Source organism: Salminus brasiliensis, chromosome 16, assembly GCF_030463535.1.
Source record: "Salminus brasiliensis chromosome 16, fSalBra1.hap2, whole genome shotgun sequence".
Lineage (NCBI taxonomy): Eukaryota > Metazoa > Chordata > Actinopteri > Characiformes > Bryconidae > Salminus > Salminus brasiliensis.
The window spans coordinates 16672521-16696989 of record NC_132893.1 but is presented as its reverse complement, the minus strand read 5'-3'; the positions used below and the strand labels follow the sequence as shown (position 1 = coordinate 16696989).

The 24469-nt window shown below is 36.2% G+C and overlaps 1 protein-coding gene across 7 annotated transcripts in view; it reads right to left on the bottom strand.

Annotated features, from left to right (window-relative positions):
- The window catches only part of auts2a (activator of transcription and developmental regulator AUTS2 a), a 278830-nt gene that overhangs the window by 17742 nt on the left and 236619 nt on the right, over positions 1–24469 (bottom strand). For 4 of the 7 annotated variants that reach the window (XM_072659109.1, XM_072659111.1, XM_072659110.1 and 1 more), the window contains 10 exons: positions 23824–23868; positions 23422–23517; positions 23117–23188; positions 22401–22430; positions 22107–22178; positions 19326–19464; positions 18936–19016; positions 14507–14590; positions 13595–13826; positions 9437–9469 (listed from right to left, as the gene is read on the bottom strand). In XM_072659109.1, the coding sequence (XP_072515210.1) occupies positions 9437–9469; positions 13595–13826; positions 14507–14590; positions 18936–19016; positions 19326–19464; positions 22107–22178; positions 22401–22430; positions 23117–23188; positions 23422–23517; positions 23824–23868 (884 nt within the window). The remainder of the gene's footprint in view (positions 1–9436; positions 9470–13594; positions 13827–14506; positions 14591–18935; positions 19017–19325; positions 19465–22106; positions 22179–22400; positions 22431–23116; positions 23189–23421; positions 23518–23823; positions 23869–24469) is intronic. The other 3 variants (XM_072659112.1, XM_072659113.1, XM_072659114.1) reach the window with 3 other exon arrangements.

Below are 24469 nucleotides of genomic sequence, written 5' to 3'. Positions count from 1 at the left end.
CATGTAAGTCATCAGTGAAATAGTGTGTCATCTATTTGTATTTAAGGAAATATATGTACTGGAAATGCCATATATACAGTTGTGTTTAATATTATTCAATCCCTTGCAGTGTTTTAGCAAGTTTAGCAAGACATTTATTTTTTATCTTGTTCACAATCATATCAAATAAGGACCTGTATAATATACCAATTACAACAATATTTTTCTAACATACTAACAAAATTCCTCATTGACAAAATTATTCAACCCCTTTGTCACATACATCATTAGTACTTTAGACAACTTCCTTTGGCAGTAATAGGCCTCCAGTTCACTGACTTTCCTGACCAATCCAGAATCTTCCAGCTCTTCTTCTGCAACCAAGCTATTGTAGAGATCTTTAGTGAAAATGTCACGGTGTGACATTTCCACTCAGGATCTCCTGGTAGTTTTACTGTTTCAGGTCAAGGGAATCTCCACAGTGTGGAAGGTACCATGAATTCAGTTAACTACCAGGAGATCTTGAGTGGAAATGTCACGCCGTCAGTAACAAAGCTGAAGCTTGGGAGATGTTGGACCTTTCAATAGGACAACGATAAACAAGTGTACCTCCTATTCTACAATAGCTTGGTTGCAGAAGAAGAGCTGGAAGATTCTGGATTGGCCAGGAATGTCAATGAACTGGAGGCCTATTACTGCCAAAGGAAGTTGTACAAAGTACTAATGATGTATGTGACAAAGGGGTTGAATAATTTTGTCAATAAGGAATTTTGTTGGTATGTTAGAAAAAATATTGTTGTAATTGGTATATTATACAGGTCCTTATTTGATCTGATTGTGAACAAGATAGAAAATAAATGTCTTGCTAAACTTGCTAAAACACTTTACTGCAAGGGGTTGAATAATTTTAAACACAACTGTATATATGGCATTTTCAGCACATATATTTCATATACATATGAATATTTACATATACATATACTTCTATTTAAGAGTGTACACATACAAAGAAACACACAAAGGCCCAGGTGCTTAAACTCACCATGTTGGCATCTAATACACACATGCATGCAAGGACATAATCATATTGATTATTGCAGGAATGTACACACACACACACACACACACACACACACACACACACACACACACACACACACACACTATATGGACATTTAGAATATTAACAGGTGTGGCATTCAGTGTCATCACATCAATAATTACTCACCATTTATTTGATTCAAAAGTAAAGTAAAAAAAACTAAAAAAAAAACTGAATTATGAGTCAAATATAACACATAATATTCAATAGCACCAATATATTCAAACCACACCCAATACAAATACAAGATACACTATATGGACAAAGTATTCAGACACCTGCTTATTCATTAGCGTTGCTAATTCAGGATGTTGGATAATCACCAACACCTACTTTTTAAATGTCACTCTACAAATTTATACAACATCCTACATTTAAAAAAAATTTAATTTAAGCCCAAGAGGATGACCTTTCTATACTATATTATGCTCATTCTGTGACCAAATCTATTTTAATATGATGTTGACAGATCAAACCTAAGTGCTGAGTATCTTTAGATTCTGATTGTTCAAATAGTTATTAACATTCTTTATGGTGGACAATAACTAATATAGAATGAACAAAATTACTCAGAAAAGATTTAAATTTACGTTAATCATAGAGAGCCAGACCTAATGTACACCTTCATGTGTTATGGCATGTATTATACAGCATGTATTATACAGGCAATGACTGTGTATTAAAAGTATTAAGTAGACTGTTTTTTCATTATTCCATCTCATTATTACAAACAAACAAACAAAAACAATATATATATATATCCATTCTACCATTAATAATCATGGTTTAGCCCAAAAAGTGAACTATAAAAAAGGATCTTTCTTCTACATATTGAAAATGTAAAGTTAGAAAAAAAGGCCCCTGAGAATATTATTGGCTAAGATCTTTATTTTTTATTGGCTCTTTAGATCTTTAGAATTTTACTGACTAGCTAGCATTAACATTACATGCCAGCTGTCATGACTGTTTGTTAGAATTATGCAATATTTAGGCAATTTGCTAGAAAAGAGTTTGTATTACAGTTTTGTGTAATACACAAAACATTCACATTTGTAAATGTATGGCTTTAACAAAGGAAAGATATCTTTTTGATAAGGTATCATTTCATGTACTGCTTTCAGTCTCAAGAGAGCTGAGAAACAACTACAATATAATCAGCAGGTATTTTACTGTTTTGTATTTTATGCACTCCTATGCAGATAAGGATCATCAGTATTTGCTAGTTTATTTTAAAGAGCTGAGGCTTTGGGAAAGGACAAGATACAGAATCTTTAGGCTGTTTTTGGTCACAGCTTCAGCCCTTATGACAGGCTGTGCTATAGGAGTAATGTCTTTTCACATAGTAAAGGAGTCCCTGAGTGAAATGGTAATTAGAGAAACTGCCCCCATTAGAATTATGAGCTCAGGTATAGTAACTTAGAGCCCCCCAACAATAAGAAGCTGCTTATGGTGCAAAACCAACTGCTTACTGTGTAAAACTGTGAATGAGGAGTTCAGTTTGGCTAAATGTGTCTTTTTTTAATCTGAGCCTTGATAGCAGTTTTTGGCTTTTTTTTTACTTATTTATTTATTTATTTTTCATAAACTATTACCTATATCTGCTGTTTTAATTGTACTACAAGACTTGGAAAATGAATCACACAGAAATGATGTATATGGAGATTGGTTGCTTCATTTGTTGTCTTTGTGGCTGGATACTGAACTGTTCTACTCTGCCCCCTGAGTACTGATGGGAGAAGCCGTTGTTACCACAGTCAAATATTTTTCTAATCTATGGATGGACTGTGTTTCTTACATCACTGGTGTGTCCGACTGCAAATATTACCCATCCATGATGGCACTGCCTGGTAAAAAACAGTATACAGTTTGACCACCAATGTCAAATGTTTTTAGATTTAATTAGACAGTGTAGTGAAGTTCAGCAGATAGTTCAGCACTGTCTCTTAAGGTTTCTTGCATGTTTTCTGTCTATTGTCTCTGTAATCCTGGGATTCTGGGGAGCTGTGCTTGCTTTAATTGGAATGAAATATATTAAGTTTGGAGGTTCTGAACTTGTCAATGCCAGGGTAACTTTTGCAGCTGTCCTGACCTATATGGCATCAGGTATGATGCCTCCAAACTTCATTCTTTTTCAATTCATAGTGAAATAATTCCAGAAATGATGCAATGCTTTTTGTGCCCAGTGGTATGATACTGTACTCCTGGTGGAGCATAAAACACAGGTGCAATATGTGGATCCAAACTACAAGCCACAGAAGTAAGCTATTTTTAGATGTGGTGAACATTTAATGCTTTCACACAGAAATCTAAATTTTTACTTTTCTTGAAATAATTTAAAGCTGATTGAAAAGTGATGTTCAAGACATATACTAATGTCATTAAAACATAATTACATTTACTTTGATTCCTCCTCATTATATATATATATATATATATATATATATATATATATATATATATATATATATATATATATATAAAACACACACACTTACGCTTTGGCAGGTTTATCATTAATAAACACCCTTGAACCTGAAACTGCTCATCAGTTATTGATAGTTGTTAGATAATCTATTAAATCTAATTTTGGGCCTTATTGTGATTGTTTGACCAAAAATCTAATGCAGTCAATAAGCAAAGAATTTTCTTTTTAGTTTTGCTGTATTTTTATTTTTATTTTTTTATTTTTTTATGTGATCTACTTGTTTAGAAAACACATAAGCAGGTCTATTTAGAAATGCATAAGAACTGAAGATTTAAGGTAAATGTTGATGTTTTAAGCATGTAGTTTGTCTGCGGGTGAACTATTAGCTATACGTTTATAAGCTTATAATGTTTTTTTTATTTCCTATACAGTGGCATGTACATGTTTGAGTTCACCTGCTTAATGTCTGTGCACAGTGATGAAAGTTAAACAAATTGTAATTTATTTATTTAAGCTTTAGATTAGTTTTAAAAGGTAAAAGGGCCTGATACAAAAGTTAGGACACCTTGCATGGTCTATACTTAGTAAAACCTCTAAACTAAAAACTAAAAACTTTTTTCATGGTGCTATTTTTTTCACTTTATATTTGTACAAAACAAAAATTGTACAATAACATTCCTTAAAATGTTGAAAAGACTTTTATCTGTAAATTATGTTTTTTGAAGATCAGTTGTTACTGTGAACAATTCACAGTAAACAACAATATTTTGACCAGGGGTGCCCATACATTTACATGCTACTCCATATTTCTAAGAGTTTATTCTCAGAATAGTAAAGTTTATAATTGTATAATTTTTTATGCTGATATTATCTTGATAAAATTAAATTTTCATGTAAAAACATCTTATTAAGTCCCCATGGCACATCTTCTAGATCGGTCACTTTTTCCAGGCAGCAGGCAACTTTTCAAGTGTTAGTCATAGGCATACTACAGCTACATCCACAATTCAACATTTCAGAAGAGCTCAGAAGCAGTTGTTAATAATTTAACTTCACAAAGTGCTTTGGCGTTTTAACTATGATGTCAATACAATGTTTTAAGAACCAAAAAGTAGAAACTGTTGCCAAAACATCAAACTTTGTAAACATTGGATCCTTCATTCAATGCTTTGTCTAGCTTGTATCCTTTCACATTTGTCATTTAGGAATGCATAAAAACCAAGATATATATGACACAGTAAACACAGAAACACAGTAAAATAACAGGCTGTTTTTGTTTGTAGTTATAAAGTTATGAAGGAATCAAGGTTTGGGAGAGAGAGAATTTGCCCAAATCTCCTTTCAGTCCTACACGTTTCTCTCTCAACTTTTTTTGTTTTGTATCATGACATTTTTTGCTTAACATCATTACCTCATCTCCTCTCCTTTCTTAAAAGCACTGCACATGGAGTGGTGAGGGCTGAAGATTTTGTTCATTCTTCAGATCTGAAATAGGTGCAGCAGTGTTCATAGGCTGGGGAGGGTCATCTCTGATTATAGCTGGAAGTGCTGTTATGTGTTACTTCTCTGGAAAAGAAGGACTCCACTCCAGGTAAGCCCTGTGCAATATTTGAATAATGAATGTACAATATCCACAGGCAACAAGATGTAGCAGGTCATAATGATCACAAAATGCTATTGATGACCTGTGACAGAAGTATACACACAAACAAAATGTCTTGAGTTGGCCGTATTTTTTTGGGTGCATCTGTGACAGAAGCCATTGTTATTACGGCTATCTTCTTACCCTAACCGCCGCACAAACACTGACCCTTTAAATCCATCTGCCTACAGGGTCTGTGGAATGAATGGGTGGAGACGTTGCATACTCTGATTTGCTCGATCGTATGTATCTCAGTCACCTGACTGGTCGCCTTTTTTAAAAGATGTTTACGAATCATTGCGTGTAATACGTGATTGAATCGTACGTAAAAGTAAAAAAATCTCTGATCAAGTCTCTCTCTCTCTCTCTCACGTGGCACAGGGGTGGGGTGTGAGAATGGGTAACAGATGTCCGAAGGGACCTGTAAAAACATTTTGCTGGATCAGGGTCTGACAGGGTCTAGGGACTAGGTTAGGACCTTTTGACCCCGACTAGGCTTCCCATTACAATGTTTACACAGACATACACATGCAGGTACACGTGGCACAGTGTTGGTATGTGAGAATGGAACAGATGTCGGAAGGGACCTGTCAAATAAGTTTGATGAAAAGTGCCCAGCTATCCGATAGGACGGCAATACACTAGGCGAGACTTCCGGAAGGAGGGATATCCAGAAGGCGGGACTTCCGGTGAAAATGCACGCTTTTGATTGGTTGAGGGAGGGGCATACAGGGGGCATGGCCTGATGATGTGGCACGATCTGATTGACCTGTCAAAACTAGTTTGATGAAAAGTGCCTCCTATATCTCTCTCTCCCTGGTCTCAGGTCTCTCTATCTCTCTATACTTATATAAAAAACAGTGCAGTCACATAATCTGATGATGGCTGTCTCTATCAGAATAGGTGACTGCACACAATACATAATCTGCATAAAATGTCCATACACATGTAAAAGAACTGAAAATAACCTCAGTGAATTTATTGTGAAATCAACCAAAAATTTTAATATTCATTATATAATAATAACAATAATATAATAACTATTACATAATGTAATAACTAGATAATTAATTATAATTAGATAATATAAAAACTATTATATTTTCTAAATAGTTAACTTTCGTTCATTATTTTCCTGTTTTTATGCAATTTAAACTTCCTATGATGCAGTTGAGAAGCTGCGGTTTCTTGCGGCTATCTTCATATTTAGCACGGAGGTTAGTTCGCAGATTGTGAAATGCGTTCGTTGTTGAGAAATCTTCAATTGCAAACGATTTTCTACATGCTTTGCAGAAGGGAGTCTTTGTTGTTCTCTCATTTTTAACTCCAGTCATTCCTAGGCATAACACTAGCTTGTTTTGCGGTGAACTTGTAGGCAATGCTAGCGCGCTGCATGCACTCCTTGCCCATGCGCAGTAGTGTATATGTGAACATATAAGGCGTGCTTTTAAGTGGTTTCCACAAAGTAAGTGACATACTTGATAATGTTTGACATACTTGATAAGATTTTAACGGAGACGAAACCACTCTGTCCAGTATGCCTCCCAAACCCCGGAGACCCTAGGAGACCCAGGCTCATGTTTAAGACATGGTACAGTACTCCACAAAGCTGGCACAGGTTTTAAGCACCCTGGGGTGGACCCCATTTGGGCCTGCAGGCTTGTTTCATCAGTTGTCTCCTCACCTGGTCAGAAGTGAGACTAACCGTAGAGGTGATGGGTGGGGAGGGGAGAAGGTGTGAGATGGGCTGTCACAGGATGGGGGCAGGCTATCAGGTGGTGGATGGAGGGTGAGTGGAGTGGGCTGCTGAGGACAGGGGAGGACAGAACCTACAGTGACAAATCTTTTAAAAATATATATTTAGCTCATTGGCTCTGTCCACGCTGCCCTCAACTCCTCTGTTGTTGTTGGACCTGAAGCCAGAGACTGTTTTCAGTCAAATTCAGAATGAATGTTGTTCTGATGGAGTTTCCACTCCAGCTTCCTTCTATATTTGTTTTTAGCCTCCCTGATAACTTTCTTCAGTTCCCTCTGAATCGTTCTGACTTCCTTTCTGTCTCCAGCTCTGAAGGCCATCTTCTTGTTGTTAAGGAGAGCTTTAATGTCCTTTGTTACCCACTGCATGTTGTTTGGGTAACATTTAACAGTCCTGGTTAGGACAGTGGAGTCCACACATTTACATTTACATTTACATTTACGGCATTTAGCAGACGCTCTTATCCAGAGCGACTTACAATGTGCTTTGCTATTTACCCAAGAAAAGCCTTAGCTAGTTAGAATAGACTAATAATTCAAAAGATACCTCTAAGCTTAGACATTGACACACAGAAGTTAATGTAGTCCGTGAAGCACTCTGTGAGCCCATCAATAGAGTGCTGACCAGTCTGCAGCTGCAGTGCCTGGTAAGTCTCCTCAGACCATCCTCTTTACCAGCGGCACATACCCAGAGCTGAGGTTTACCAAGTTGTGGTCTGACCTACCCAGAGGAGGAAGGGGGTAGCAGCCGTTTGTGTCCTTAAAGCATGTCCAATGTTTTTTCATCTCTGGTGGGACAGTCTACAAACTGAGAAAAGTTTGATAGTACCTTGGCCACCATGGTAGTAAACAGCCACAATAACAACATGGGAGAACTCCTGTGGTAAATAATATGTTATTAACGAGCACAGCGAGCCTCCTCTCCTGCACTTACCGCTCTCTGTGCAGATCTGGACAGCCCGAATTGTCTGAAGGCCATCGGATGGAAATATTTGGATCCAGACTGTCCTGGTGTAGCCATGTCTCCGAGAAGCACATTAAACTACACCCCAGAACGTCTTACTGACTCCTGGCTAGCGCTGATCTTATTTGCCACCGATCTCACGTTGCCCATGAGAGGGAAGACGCGGATTATATCCTCTCTTCTCCATCCCCTCGCTCTCACTTTCCCCGTGCACTGTTTTGTAACTCCTCTGCATCCCCTGTGTGTCCGTCTCTAAAGCTCTTCGGGAATGTTATTTTCCTGGTCCCGACTTCAACGCGATCAGATGATCCAGGGTGAAAACAAAGCGGCCATGTTGCTGCGCAGCAGCAGACCAGGAAAGTGAAAGAAGTACTTTCACACCAAAAAAAACCAAACTCTCTCAACAAGCATATTTCGAGAGGGCACAGCTTCACTAAACAATAAAATCTTAAACATATAAATAAAAGTTAAACAGAAAAAAGGAAAAAATACGAGCGGTAGCGTCCATAATAGGCTGCATGCACAGCTCACGCATGCACACTTAATTAATTTACCATGATTATTGTGATTAGCATATTATAATATTATGATTATGTTGCACACCTGAGAAGTAGAACAGGTTTGGTGGTTCTGTGACTTTTATCAATAATTTAAATAGTTATATATAATAATTTATATATATATATATAATAACTATATATAAAAACTATTATATATATATATATATATATATATATATATATATATATATATATATATATATATATAATATAAATAATTCTGATCAGAGGAGGATGGCTCCCCCTTGTGAGTCTTGATTCCTCTCAAAGTTTCTTCCTTCGGCTCTGAGGGAGTTTTCACCTTTGATTTTCTCACTGGGGGTCTTAGGTTTTCATCTTATGTCATGTTATGTATTACTGGATCTGTAAAGCTGCTTTGTGACAACACCAATTATAAAAAGCACTATACAAATAAATATGATTTGATTGTGTGTATTTATATCTCATATAGTGTGCAAACTATTTTCTGATAAATAATTGTTCTTATATTGTGCTATAATTGTTATGGGTGTGTTTTCCTGGCAAATCCATCAAAATCACTGAACTTGTGACCCTGTGAGATTTAAGAGTATTAATTTTAAACAAGATTTTAAATTTAACAATTTAAGTGAACCCAAGTAAATCAGCTCCTACGTCAATCAATCAATCAATCTCATTCTCAAATGTCCGAGGATGTAAAAACTAAAATTACAAAATCTGAAGGCTTCAAGTCCATCTCCAGAGATCTTAATGATCCGGTGTACAAGTTTGCAACAAAGGATTGTTTGAATGTTGTCTAAAGTCAAGTCAAGTCAAGTCAAATTTATTTGTATAGCGCTTTTTACAACTGTTGTCATCACAAAGCAGCTTTACAGAACCTCAGCCTCCCAAAAAAATTCAAGCTGACCCCCAGACTCATATAACATTGTCAGCTAATACTATTAGTTGCCATCAAAATTAAATGGGATGCAGGGGATTCCAATGTTGACACAGATAAAAAAAAGCCAGACTGGAGTTAGGAAGATCTTACCTGAGGAAGCCACACTCCTTCTTGGAGAATGTCCTGCGGACAGAGGAGACCAAAGTAGAGCTTTTTAGTAAAGCACATCTTTGGATATTTTACAGAAAACTAAATTGAACAGAAGAAAAGAATTTGGTCACTATGGCCAAACATGGTGGAGGTACAAAGGTTTGAGGCAGTGGTGGCTCAGTGGTAGGAGCACTGGTTTAATGATGACAGGTTTGTGGGTTTATACCCAGGATCGCTAAGCTGCCACCATTGGGTCCTTAACCCTCTATGCTCATCTTTGTCTACTGCTAAGAATTTGTAATTGTTATCCTGTTGGAGAAGAGAGAAGTCTGTTTGTTACTTAACAATTGTAGCTAGTATGCTCTCTATGAGGAGAAAGGTCTGTTTGTTACTGTTGATAGTGTCTTTGTTCTGCTGTAGTTTCAGTTAATAAGATATATCTTGGATTTGTTCTCCTGTTTCTCACCAGGGAAGACCACAACACTCAGAATCTTGCTAAAGGCTCATGGAAGCCCCTCAACTATCAAAGCAGGACCATAGTTAATGAGGGGCTGAAATGTCTCAGTGGACTGATTCTGGTATCAGTGACATAATGAAGAAATATATTCATGAGCAAAAGTACTTTTCATCCAAAGGTTTCTCTGCTGATAGAGAATGAACTCATGCCGAGTGTAAAACAGCTTTAGGTTATGGCCTCAAGCATGACGCAGTTAAGAAATGATAACTTTTTAAGAATACTGGCAATGCAAGTTTAAAATCTATGGATAAGTTAAAAGAAGCTGAGGGAAACAGCTACTGTAAATCCCCAGATAACATGTGAGAAGCAGGTTGTTGTTATTAGTCGTCATAGTCTATGTCTAATTTTAACGTTTGTTACATTTTATTTATTTTACGATTTATTTATTTTATGGTTTATTTTTTCATGACATTTGTTTTTTAGGTCTCTAGTTCAAATAAACACTTTTCCTAAAAAAAAAAGAGTCAGACAGTTGTGAAATAGGGTTTTAAAAGTTTCCGAAGATCCAAGGCAACAAAAGTATGGGATCACCTAAAACTAGCACAAAAAAAGATGGTTTCAATGGGTTCAACGTTTTGAAGGCATACCACAGCAGCAATGCATGAGCCCCAGAAGAAATAACACACAGGTGCATTTGTAGACGATGGACTGCCAGAAATGACAAAATCACTGTAACTGTTGTCTATTTATGTTTAAGGCTGGTTCATACCTAGTGCAGATGCTGTACCTCATGTGCCACCAACACTCGATCATGTATTTTGATGCCAGAGTTGTTCAAATGCAAACTGAAAGCTACTCTTTCCCGCACAGTACAAACGAGCAACGAAGGAAACAGGCCAGCATTTCTATGTAAAGGAATTTTGAGATGGCATGGATAATCACAAGAAGGTTGAGAGAGAACCCAGAGTGACAGTCTGGATTTAGACCCAATCACAGCACAGAGACAACCCTAGTGAAGATTACGAATGATCTCCTTCTTGCCTCTAATCAAGGCTACGTATCTTTATTAGTCCTACTAGACCTTAGTGCAGCCTTTGATACAATAGATCATACTATATTACTAGAAAGATTAGAGAAAATGGTTGGAATCACAGGGACAGCCCTATCATGGTTCCAATCATATCTAACGGAACACTATCAATTTGTAAAGATAAAAGATTTATCTTCAAACTACGCAGAAGTAAGATATGGAGTTCCGCAAGGCTTAATTTGAGGACCGCTATTATTTACATTATACATGTTACCACTGGGCTCAGTTATAAGCAGACATGGTGTTAATTTCCATTTCTATGCAGATGACACACAGCTCTATATATCAGCCAAACCTGATGATAAATTTAGACTACAGAAAATGGAGGACTGTGTAAAGGATATAAAACTCTGGATGTCACATAACTTCCTTCTCCTCAACAGTGACAAAACCGAAGTTCTCCTTTTAGGTCCAAAAGACTCTAGAAATAAACTATCAGACTTAATGTTAGACTTGGCCGATGCTTCCATCATTCCTGGTTTAGCAGCTAAAAATCTTGGCGTCACATTCGACTCAGATTTATCATTTAAGCAACATATAGCTAATATTAGTAGAACAGCCTTTATGCAGCTTAGGAACATCTCCAAACTAAGAAACTCCTTATCACTACAAGACGCAGAAAAGCTAGTACATGCTTTTATTACCTCAAGGCTAGATTATTGTAACACACTACTGTCAGGTTGTTCCAGCAGGAACCTCAATAAACTTCAGCTGGTGCAAAATGCTGCAGCCAGGGTCCTTACTAAAATTAGAAAATTTGACCATATCAGTCCAGTTCTATCAGCACTTCATTGGCTCCCAGTTAAATTCCGTATCGAATACAAAATTCTTCTATTAACATATAAGGCCCTACATGGCCTCGCTCCTGAGTACCTGCAGGATCTTATTGTATATTATGAACCATCAAGACTACTTAGATCTCAGGGTGCTGGCCTCTTACTCGTTCCCAAAATTCAGAAAACCTCAGCAGGGGGAAGAGCCTTTTCTTTTCTTAAGCCCCCCAACTCTGGAATAACCTTCCAGATAATGTTCGGGACTCAGACACAGTCTCAATCTTTAAATCTAAGCTGAAAACTTATATGTTTAGTTTAGCTTTTGGTAATTAATGTTTCTTAGATAAGGGCTGCAGGTCCAGGGGTTCGTGGACCCAGGGAATTGTAGTACACTGAGATGCTGGAGCTGTTGTCTCGCTGCTTACACGCGATCACTCAGGTTTGTTGACGGTGGAGCAGATAGATGCTGGTGTTCTCAGGGTGCCCCCGTGTCCGTGTTACCTTCTGGCTCTCTCCTTTTAATTATGCTGTGATAATTAGACCTGCCGGAGTCGTCAGACATACCCTGATGCTGATGCTCAACATTCTCTGCCCTCCATAAAATTCCTCTTAGAACTAACTTTTCTCTTTTTACCTTCTTCGAGTAAATGGCCACCCAGCCCGACCTGCTGGAAGATTGCCCGCTGAGGTCCCCTCTACCTGCTCCTAACCAGCTGCCACCTACCAGTCCGGCCAGCGGGTCCCCCCCAACCCGCCACCACCCATGGCTCACCCGCCTACCGGTGCTGCCTGTTTGGTGGCCGTGCTGAAACCTAGATGGACTCGTGTCTGTCTGACACTATTAATATCACCACTATTAAATTTCTGTTGTATCTGCTTTGGTAATTTTTATCATTAATGTTTAAATAGTCTGGCCAGAGGAGGATGGGTCTTGGTTCCTCCCAAGGTTTCTTCCTCCAGCTCTGAGGGAGTTTTTCCTTGCCACTGTCGCCGTTGGCTTGCTCACGGGGATCTTTGACCCTTCATGTTATTTCTTCATTCTTCTCTGTTCATGTAAAGCTGCTTTGTGACGACAACAGTTGTAAAAAGCGCTATACAAATAAATTTGACTTGACTTGACTTGACAGAGCAGTCCTGATGAAGTTCAGTTGTGTTTTACTGGTGTACAATATTTGGCTCAATGGAGTACCCAGGGTTAGAGTAATTTTGACAGGAGTCAGTGCTGAAGGACACATGTTATTTCAGGTCATTGGCTCATGGTGAGGAAACATTATAAATCCCCAGAATTTAAATGTCATCAGATCTTTTTTGAATTACTGTGAAGTTCTGCCTTTGTCCCACAAACCAGACAAACATTCAACAAGAGTGATAATGAGGTCAGGATCTCTGATGAGCATCATCTGACACAATTCTGACAAAAAATTCCTGTAGACTAAGATTATTGCCACTGCTAGTAGACCCATATGACTGTACGCTTCGATTAACCTGCTACTTCCTTCACACTATGGCCTCGGCATGCCCAAATGCATTAATTTCTTCTTGCCAATCATTAATTTCTGTTTTAGGATCCATTTACCACAAATTTAATATATAAGATAATAAGATATTCACTGCACTGTAACACCTCTTCTCAATCTATGAATCCTATTGCAGACCCTGCAGGTATTTAATGGAGAAAAGGAGATACAATTAATTAACTATTAAAGAATTATATATGCTTAAATTGTTTAAATCTTATTTTTTATATCTAAAAATGGCTTCTGCAGTATTCTTTTGATTATTGCTAATGTAGCTAGTAATATTATATTTTCATGTATGTTTGCACTAATATAACCCACCGATCTTTGTCGTCCTTGTTGATGGAGGACTCCCTCCTGTCTGAATCTCTATCCCGGTCTCTGTTGTGTGAACTAACAGAGGTGCTGCACTCTGAGTCCCCAGGTTTGAGCCAGGGTGGGGGAGTGGGGAAAGAGGGTGGTGTGCGGTGCAATCTATTCCAGGGCTCATGGCTGCTGTTGAATTGCTGCTGTGCATTAGCTGTGTCTTTATGGCCAAAAGCAGAGTTGGACGCTGAGAAAAGAAAGTGAAAAGAAAAAAAATATGCCACAATATCAAGTTAAGCATATAAAAACGTCCAGCCTTTCATATATGCCTAGGTCTGGTTTCAGTTAGCCAAGTAACTACAGTTGTATGCCCTGTGATGTAAAAACTGACTATGTGAAATAATGTAAAATGTTTACATCCATGTAATATGCATGAAGATGAATAATAATAAAAATATATAATCTTTGACAATCTTTATGTTCATGTCATGTGCATCTCCCAGTCTAACAGAGGCCCTTGCCACTTAGAGAGACTGAGCAAAATAAAAATAGCTTGTAAAATTACGTCAGACCCTGTTGATGGATTTATGTTGGTGAATGTGTGGTGGCAGTAAGGAATGTAAGGCAACATTTTGTTTTTATTTTTTATTTTTTCCTTTGTACGCTTCAATTTTGTTTACTTACCTATTTAGATCTGGCCAGCATACACAATTAATTAATTATAATTATAATTAATAATAATTAATTATAAAATATAGACTAAATAAAGGGATTGCCACACTGCCAATCATGCTTCAACCAACAACTCAACTCAGCTAGTTTTTTATTTAATTACTGAATAATACACTTAGGATGTAATGAAAAATACCATGGTTGATTATTTTTTGGATTGATTACTCCTTTTGTTTGATTATGTGTGACACTCACTAAGTGCTGGGTTTCCTAGGCCACCGAATGCTGTAGTGCTTAATGCTCCCAGACCTCCAAATGATGCTGGTCTGTTGAAAGGCTCTGTTGAGACATGCAGAATTCAACAAAATGTGTAGTGAGTATACAGATTGTAATTGTTTTTGTTTTAATTATAATCAATAAAATATAAAGAAGATCAGTGTTGCTATACCTGGTTGATAAGATTGTCACTGTATGTCCAACATTTCTGTTGACACCAGCTTATTCAACACTTCTTCATAAACAAAGGGTACTAAATCAATCAAGCTTTGTCCTGCCTTTGCTGTAGTAATATCCTCTAATTATCTGGGAAGGCTTAACAGTGGATGGTGATATTGCTGTGAGGATTTTGTATGTTCAGCCACAAGATAATTAGTAATGTAGTACTGATGTTGAGTGATCAGTTCTGGATCACAAACAGAACTTTAACTCATCTCAAAGGTATTCGTGCTCCGTCATTTCAGAAAACACAATTTTACCGAAAAGCTATATAATTACACCCATACTTGCATTGAGTATGGAACCCTGAGACTCACATGAGGCTGCTCCAGACATACAGTTGCGTTCAGAAGTTTACAAGTATTAAATATGGACATGAATGTCATTGTAATATTAAGATACTAATATTTTTACAATGTTTTTACATTGAGAAAAAACAAGATTTGCTTGTAATAGTGCCCTCTCATCTGGGAAAGCTTCACTGTAGAAAAAAGTGGGTGTATGAATATTTTTGAGCACACACAATATACATACACCCATTAAGATTACTAATTCAGTTTTAAAAAATGTTTTTTTCCTTGCCCACATAAAAAGTGTTTGCTTGACGCACTAATCAGTTGAAAGACAATTGGTTTGAATGGTCACAAACAACACTAAAACCACAAAGGCACAGGCCTGCTGTAGACTGGACACAATTGTCACTGTGCATGGTCAAGAGAGTTTTACAATACCCTGGACTGAAAAATTGCTGTCCAAGAAGACCCTACTCAAAAACTGACACCTTCAAGCTTTGCAGCACATTACAGAGATAAAAGAAAAGCCTTCTGAAAAAATGTTTTAAGGTCAGTTCCAAAAAATGGCCAAAAGTATGTTTGGACGAGTATATGTTAGGCAACCAACCCCAAAAACACTGTACCAACTGAAAAGCATTGTAGTGCCAGCAGTACTGGTACATTGTGCAAAGTGGAGGGAAGAATAAAGAATGAAGGAGGACTACATCAAACATTTTCAGCGTAATCTCAAACCAGCAGCTAGATGGTAAATCATGGACATAATTGGATGTTTCAACAATACAATTACTACAAACACACACCAAAGGTGTTTTAACGAATGGATATAGCAGGCTAAAAAAAGGCTAAGCTGTTGCATCCTTCAAAAGTCCCAACCTCAACCCTATTTAAAATATGTAAACTTTGCCCAAAAAAGTGGGTCTGTACCAGGACACCAACAATACAATTGAATTCTTCCAAGAAGGGAAAAAAAAAATTAGATGGAATTTTGCCAGAAGTTTGTTGATGGCTATCACAAGTGCATCGTACACAGTTTGTGATTTATGACACCTACAACAGGTCAGCTGCGTTTTTTTAAGACACCCACCTACTCCAACATACCCCACCTACTTCTTAACACCAATAGTATGACAATAAAAAGCATTATCCCTCTGTCTGTGTATCATCGGCAGATGATTCCCAATGTGTATGTAAAGGTCAACTGCACAACATTTTTCTACTAAAACTGCATGGGAATGGGCAGAACTACATAGTATTATTTGTTAGATTTGTTTAGTAGTTTTGTTACAGTGTGATTAATATACAATATTCTCATACACATTTAAAAGTGTGACTGAAATAAATACTGTGTATAAAGGATGATCGTAAACCAAATGAAGACTGGTGTGTTTAATTATATCTAATATCTTTTATTTCATGTTGGACTAACCAAACACAAAGCATTTAAACATGTTCATAGTAATATGTGAAGTTTTAAAAAGGGGGTGTAACTTAGAAATGACAACAGATGCCAGCAATCTCTGCGATTATATGCAAATTACTTTTGTCTACACAATCTAAGCTATTAGGAGTATTGAAGGTTTATCACAACTTTGTGAGAGTTTGTTTCTGCTATTTATTTTTTATTTTTGTTATTTAGTTGATGTTATTCATCAAAATATTTATTTCAATTCTACATAACCTGTAAACACATCAGGTTATTTCAAACCTCTTGGTTGGTCAGGGTTATAATTTTTGATTATGCGCTATGTTGGTGTGTAATAGCAATTTATGTCATTTTAATAGTAATTTATAATAGTTTTCTGTAGTAGGCCTGATTTGTTTCATTTAAGCCACGGGTCTCTTAAAAACATTTGTAAGTCACTCTGGATAAGAGCTAAATGCCTTGAATGTACATGTAAATATAAAAACACATTCAAAGTTGTGCCCAGTACATCTACAGCATCTAAACCAAGTTACTTTGTAACCAGTAACCATGGTTACAGATTGACATCTGTTAAGCTGAGTTCAATAAGCAGCCCAGGGGAGTTTAATCAGTCCAAAGGTCATCAATAAGCCAGTTCTACACAGAAAACATACTAGATGTGTGCCATGTGTTCAAGATGAGCCACTTTCAGGCAGAAAATGTTTTAGGTTGAAAGATGGTAGGACAACCAGCAGGTACAAAAATACAAATTGAAGTAAACACTGTTCACAACATAATTTTAACATTGGTTACCAATATAGAGAAATATAGTTCAACAATGTCAGCAATTCAGTAATGGTCAGTAGCAGTTGGTGGCCAGCCATTTTCAATTGCCTCCAGAAATGTTTAATTGGTTTCAAGTTAGGGCTCTGGTTGGGCCACTCAAGGACATTCACAGAGTTGTCCCTAAGTCACTCCTGTGTTGTCTTGGCTGTGTGTCTAGGGTCATTGTTTTGTTGGAAGGTAAACCTTCGGCCCAGTCTGCATCATCCTCTCTGGATCAGAATTTCATTAAGAGTTTCTCTGTACTTTGCTGCATTCACTTTTCCCTTAAACCTTCAAATCCTTAGGTGCTTTTTGCCATTAAGCCTAGATTGGTAGAGTGCTGCAGGGATGGTTGACCTTCAGGTTTGCACTCAGGATCCTTGTAGACCATTGGGCTCTTGTTCACCTCTCTTACCAAAAAGCCTCCTCTGATTACCTTGTTTAGAGGGTTGGCCAGCTCTAGGAAGAGTCCTGGTTGTTGCTTCTTCCATTTACAAATAGCCAGTGTGCTATTGTGAACATTTAGCAGATTTTTTGCAGACTTTTTCCTGATCTGTGCCTCCACACAATCCTGTCTCTGACATCTACAGACTGTTCTTTCTTCAGCATGGCTGAATCAACTGATTTTACCACAGGTGGACTTCAATTAAGATGTAGATGTAGATTATCAAGAGATATGGGAGGACCTATGACTTAAATAAATGTCATAGCAAAGGGTCTGAATACTAAATGAAAAAAATCTTTCACTTTCTCATTATTGTGTATTGAGTGCAGATTAATGTCAAAAATATTTTAGAATATTTTTATTATTTTTTATAGAACAAGGCCTTAACATAACAAAATGTGACAAACGGTGAATGGGTTTGCACCTATATATATATATATATATATATATATCCCTATATATATATATATATATATATATATCCCTATATATATATATATATATATATATATATATATATATATATATCCCTATTAACAATGCTTTTTTGTGGAGAATATACAATGTGGAATGTTTTAAAGAGGCGGCTGGAGACAACAGACAAACTATCCCTTGCACGCAACAATGATTTTATGAAGTTACATATACTTTTTCTAATTTATTATCTAATAATTTACAGGGATACATGATCTTTAATATGCACTCTCTTTAGCTAATTCACAATAACAACGACACAAGGCCTGACATCTACTGCTGAAAGCTGTATTTAGGATACTTTTCTGTGCTGCGCAAAACTGAATCTGAAGAAGCTTTGGCCAACAGAACTACGGGACAACAAGCTATCTGAGTGACATGCTCATAACCTCTCCTCTAGTATGACCAGCGAAAGCCTGTTCTACATAGTCGTATATAGGCCAGAAGAACCTCTTTCCAATCATTAATTTCTTCGCTTTCACCTTTTCAGAGGCTTTAAGACACTTAAAGATTGAACATGGAGACATGATTGTTGATTGTGTCTGTATTGCTGAAACAATTTCCAGCATATTTTTTGATATCTTTTAAATTTAAAACTTTGACTTATGGTAATTTTTTCTATAGTATATTATATTGTAATATACTATGTTTACCTATTTACCTGCTATGCATTTAAGACAAATACAGATTAGATACCAAGCCATTTAAGCAACCATACAGTCATAGAGCAATTGCAGAACAATTCATTACCTAAGTGCGGTACAGATGTAAGGTAGTTGCTGGGGTGATGCGAGGAATGTCCAATGGGCGCTGCTGAAGGATGTACAGAACCTTAAAAATAAAAGTAAAAAAACATTAGCATTTTCTAAGAAACATTTGTTTACATTTATTACACTTATATAAACAGATGAATAACAGACAAGATAATTTTTGATGAAATCATTGCTTGTTGATACAGCCATGCTGATGTCAGATGTAATACAAGATTTACAGTAGACACTGCTAAGTAAGCTAAATCTAAATTTAATCCTATTTAGAATGTGCAACAAATATACAGGAATTAAATTACAACTTTTACTGATGCATGTATTTTTGCTGCATGAAATCTATTGTTTAGCTTAGATCCCTGAACACACTCGCCTGCTGAGAAAAGGGTTGCAGGGCGTGCCAAGTCGTGGGGGTGATGGATTGCACCAAATAGACTTGGACCTGGTGGCCGACTCAGGAATTCTGGCTTGAGACCAAAGTCCAGCTTTTGTGGATCAACCTGCATCTGCTGCTGGAGGATGTCAGACAGGAAAGAGCTATATGATTGAGACTGTGCTTTAAATATATAGCTTGTGAAAAAAAGAACCTCATATTCTAAGTAATCATGTTATGTTAATCAGACACTGTGTGCCTAAAAACTTTAGTACAAAGGTCATTTTCACAGTATGTCATTTATTTTTTAAATTATAATTAAATACAAATGCAAAAATGAAAGGGCTTATAACTATCTTAATTTATTGTTATGTATAAACTATTTCTATTAGTACGTCAAATTGCATATCACTGCATCACATACCACCAAAAACAGAATTCTTTTTGTTTTGTTAAAATTTTTATTTTTTTACTTTTACACACCTGAGAATGTTTAAAGTTAGATACTTTCAAACTCATAATTTTGCTTTCCAACCCTGGGAATCAAATACAAATGATCACATTTAAGACAACGGAATGCAAAAGTTTGACCCCCTGAATCAACATTGTGAACAGTTAAGTAAGTATAAGATAAAATGATCTCCAAAAGGCATACGGTTAAAGATTAAATATTTTTTTGCAACAATTTAAGCAAGATTAATGTATTATTTTAGTTTTGTACAATTGTACAATTAGAGTGATAAAAGCCCCAGAGTGATAAACCCCCAAGAGATTAAGCTCTAAGCGTTGGGCTCCTCTAAGCAGCTGCTTAACACTATTTTCAGGTTCTTCAGTTTGTAATCCAATTAAGAAATTGAATTCAATTATGGTAGTTAACAGAAATTTTGATGGTTAAGTTGAGCTGTGGAAGACCAAGAAAAAATGTTTTGAAAGAACCACTCATTGGATTGAAAACCCATCTTTGATTGTGAAGGAGATGATTGGAGACAACCACCACCTTTTAATTGCTGATCCAGTCTGAAGCATTTAGGTCAAAACCGATGTTTTGTAGGCTCTTTAAGAGCAGGGAATCATCAACTGTATCCAAAGCTTTAGAGAGATCAATGAAGATGACTGGATTCTATTGTTTAATTTACTCTGAGACATGTCTTGCATTGACAATACACTAATTGTATTCTATATTCTCCACAAAGGGGGTTATACCCAAGATCTTAATCATTTTGACCAATATCAAAATTACCATGCTTAGGCTTTTGCTTTGTGGACAATGACCCAAAACACACAGCTAAAAACACCCAAAAATGGCTAAGAGGAAAACATTCTGAAGTGGCTTTATATGAGCCCTGACCTAAATCCTATTGAGCATCTTTGGAAGGAGCTGAAACATGCCGTCTGGAAAAGGCACCCTTCAAACCTGAGACAACTGGAGCAGTTTGCTCATGAGGAGTGGGCCAAAATACCTGCTGAGAGGTGCAGAAGTCTCATTGACAGTTACATGAATCATTTGATTGCAGTGATTGCCTCAAAAGGTTGTGCAACAAAATATTAAGTTAAGGGTACCATCATTTCTGTCCAGGCCTGTTTCATGAGTTTATTTTTTTTAATTCTGTTAAAGCATGGTTGAAATGCAATGTCTTACATTAATTGGTTAATTTTCATAGCCTTTTTATTTATTACTTTTGTCAGATTCAAGTTATTTCTGTGACTCTTGTGGGTTTTTCTTTCATTAACTGAGGGGTATCAACAGGTATCAACCAGGTATGGCCCTGGTATTAGTGCAAACTGCCCCATTGGATGCATTACAAACACTAGCATAAAAAGACTCCATTGTAAACTATTGTCAAATTTCTGACCAGAGAGAGCTGCCAAGCATTAAATAACCACTTTGCAGCTGCTTTTTTTCTGGAAAAAAGCAAATATAATTCCACTCTGCAAAGGGGGTGATGCCTACTAAATTCATGCTAATTTCCAAGTCATCATAATTGTAATATTTTTAAAAACACAACCCTGAGTGGGTCTGACATGGAAATAGTGAATATAAATTAGTGTATATAAGTGCCTTGGCATAAGGATATTAGGGATGGAACAGAATATTTGCTCATTGAGTATGTATTCGGTTGTTCCTTCCTTAGTTCCACCTCGCTCTAACACTTTAGTTCAGGTTAATGGCAGCATATAAGGCTATATGAACAATGCACTTTTAAGTACCACATACACAGTGGCACATTGGCACATACACAAGTGGCACATTGGCAAAAACATGATCTTAAATTTTTTTAAATCACAACCCTGAAGGGGTGTGACATGGACATAGTGAATATAAGTACCTTGGCATATGGCAAATGCTCTTTTAAGTACCACATAATAATTTCTTTAAATGTTTCATGTAAGTTACATTATGTGTTACTGTAATGTTATATTTTCTGTGAAGTCACTTTTATTTTTTACATACATGTTCATTTTGCACTTCACATTACCCACTATTTCTTTATTTCATGATTTTGCAGTGTTAATTGCTATCTGATATTATTTAGAGGATGATAGTTGTTCCTTTTGGGTCTTTATTCCCCTCATATTTCTTTAGACATTTTCTTGCTACTGTCGCAACTGGATTGCTCGCCTGTGGCTTGGATCTCTATAGCATGCTTTATGACAATTACTTAGCTATTTATCATAGCAGGTATTTTGACTAGAAATGCCAAAACATTTAGACATATTTGTCTTAAATGTGCTTCATTATAGCTATAATATATAAATTAATTATCTCAACTTTATACTCACCTTTCCTTTCTGTTGGTGGTGATAGATTTGCCATGCAATATGAACATGCATGGCACACCATTTTCCTGGTTTCTGAGAAAATTGTATAAGAAAATCTATTATACAATTCAATATTTATTGTTATTTTTCTCATTTAGAAATAATTTGAACAGAAATTACATTACATGAACATAATATGTATACATGTTTACATTTAAACATTTTTAAAATAATTATAAATTATACCAATCTATCATTCTTAGACAGGTACAGTACTGGGTGCTCAAAGTGTAAATACTCAAAAAGCAGACTTACCCTGAGAATGGGTCGAAAAGGATCTGTCAACTAAGAGATGGTAGATTTGTTAGTCAGTACACGAGAGAGAGAGGGGGAGAGAAAGAGAAAGAGAAAGGAGGAATAAACACAGACGAATAGTTTTGAATTTACTTTTTATTACTATTATTTAAACACTGCTTTATATTATGCCACATGGAGCTGTTAATTTTGTGTGTTCAGGTTCCAGTGCTGAGTTTCTGCCTTGCTCCCTGTATCTGTACACCTTGATCAACTAGATAGCTTTACACACTCTGCCCACCCTTTGCTTACCTTATCTTATTTAAAAGATAGCTGTTTGTTGTTTTGAATGTTTGATAGTTGATTGTTGCTCACAAAATTGTCCAAAAAATGAGCACATGCTTTATTGTAATATATTATAACTTATAAGTTATATAAATATATAAATATTATATTTATATAATATAAATATAATTCTATTACTACTAAATTAATGCACTTATATATTTGCAAAAATGGCAAATGCCAGTTCATTTCTGCCAGTCCAAACCACGCTATCCATTAGAACAATAAAAAACACAGAAGTCAAATTTTCAAAAAAAATATTGTATCTACCTACATGCATTCTCAGCAGTACTCTTTTGTGATTTCATTGTTGTTTGTAGGTACATATTAGGGCAGGCTAGTGTTTTGTACATTTAATGTGAGAATGTAATAGACCCAGAACAAAGTCATACCCTAGGGTCTTTTTGAAGAAGTGTGCGTGGGACTGCACCAGGTCTGGCTGCCACATCTAGAGGGTTTGTGGTCTGGAAAACACACATGACCACGGACAGAAATAAATGATTAGACTGACTTGGCATCATTTATATGATTCCAGCTATTTAAACTGTTTTGTATCTACAACTTCCATTTAACTGTATCAACTGCCATCTTTTTCAAATTCATACTTATTTGTATAGTGCTTATTACAACTATATACATTTATTTATTAGTTACATATATAATTTGTTTGATATTATTATTATTTGTGGCTACTTACCTTGGGCTGAAATGCTCCCTGCAGGGATCCAAAGGATCCCGTGGGCGGAATGACGGGCGGAATACCAGGCATTGCAGGGGAATAGGAGTGTAACAGCTGAGAAAAACAGTAAGTTCACAAGGAAATATTGTTAACTGTTTAATTAACATAGGCATGTTAGTCATTAGGTGTTTAATTCAACATACAGTATAGTGTAATTCCATTTCCAAAGATAATTATTTTTACGGTGCACTGCCTAAAGAGTACCTTAAGTAGTTACATGTTTGCAGAAAAAAAAAGAAATGTTTTGTAGTTAAACAAAACATGTCACTGAACTAAAGTAATAAAATGAACTACAATAATAAAAAACTATTTTTGATATAACCACAAACAACTAAGCAGTACAAAGATAACATGACTTACGCTGTGTCTGTAGAAGGGATCAACTTTTGTAGGATATTTGTCAAACTGTAGAGGAATGAAGAGTTTGGGTCACATACGCTAAAAGCCATCTTGGGATTCTAAAAAAGTTTTATCATGCACACAAAAAAAAACACATCTAACAACTTACAATAACTACTTATAAATGTCTAATAATTAGCCTGAATTACTTAATTTAATTACTTAATTCAAACATAAATGTGCTTGTACCTTGTGTAGGGCATTTTTATGAACCATTTTAGTAAATTACAATCAGGTGGTATTGTGATCTATTAATGTGGCGATGTCCAGCAAGACTAAAAAACTATTTACAGTGTTTTGAGATGTTTAATCACTACCACTAAGAGTACTTCTGTACTCATTTCATTATTATTAGCAAATATAGAAGACTGCTCTCATCAGGCTTTGAGACTGATAAGGTTCAGCATGGGTTGCAGGGCTATATGTGTACTTCAATACTAAAACACTAACTGCCCACAATCCAAAGTGCTCAGTCAAAATCTCCTCACTCTAACTGCATTAAGCATAAATTAACTGCCATCAAACATGACTAGAGCTTAATCAAATCTCCAAAATAAATAAGTCTAACTGTAAAAAGAACTAAGCACCTGACATTAATAACATTAAT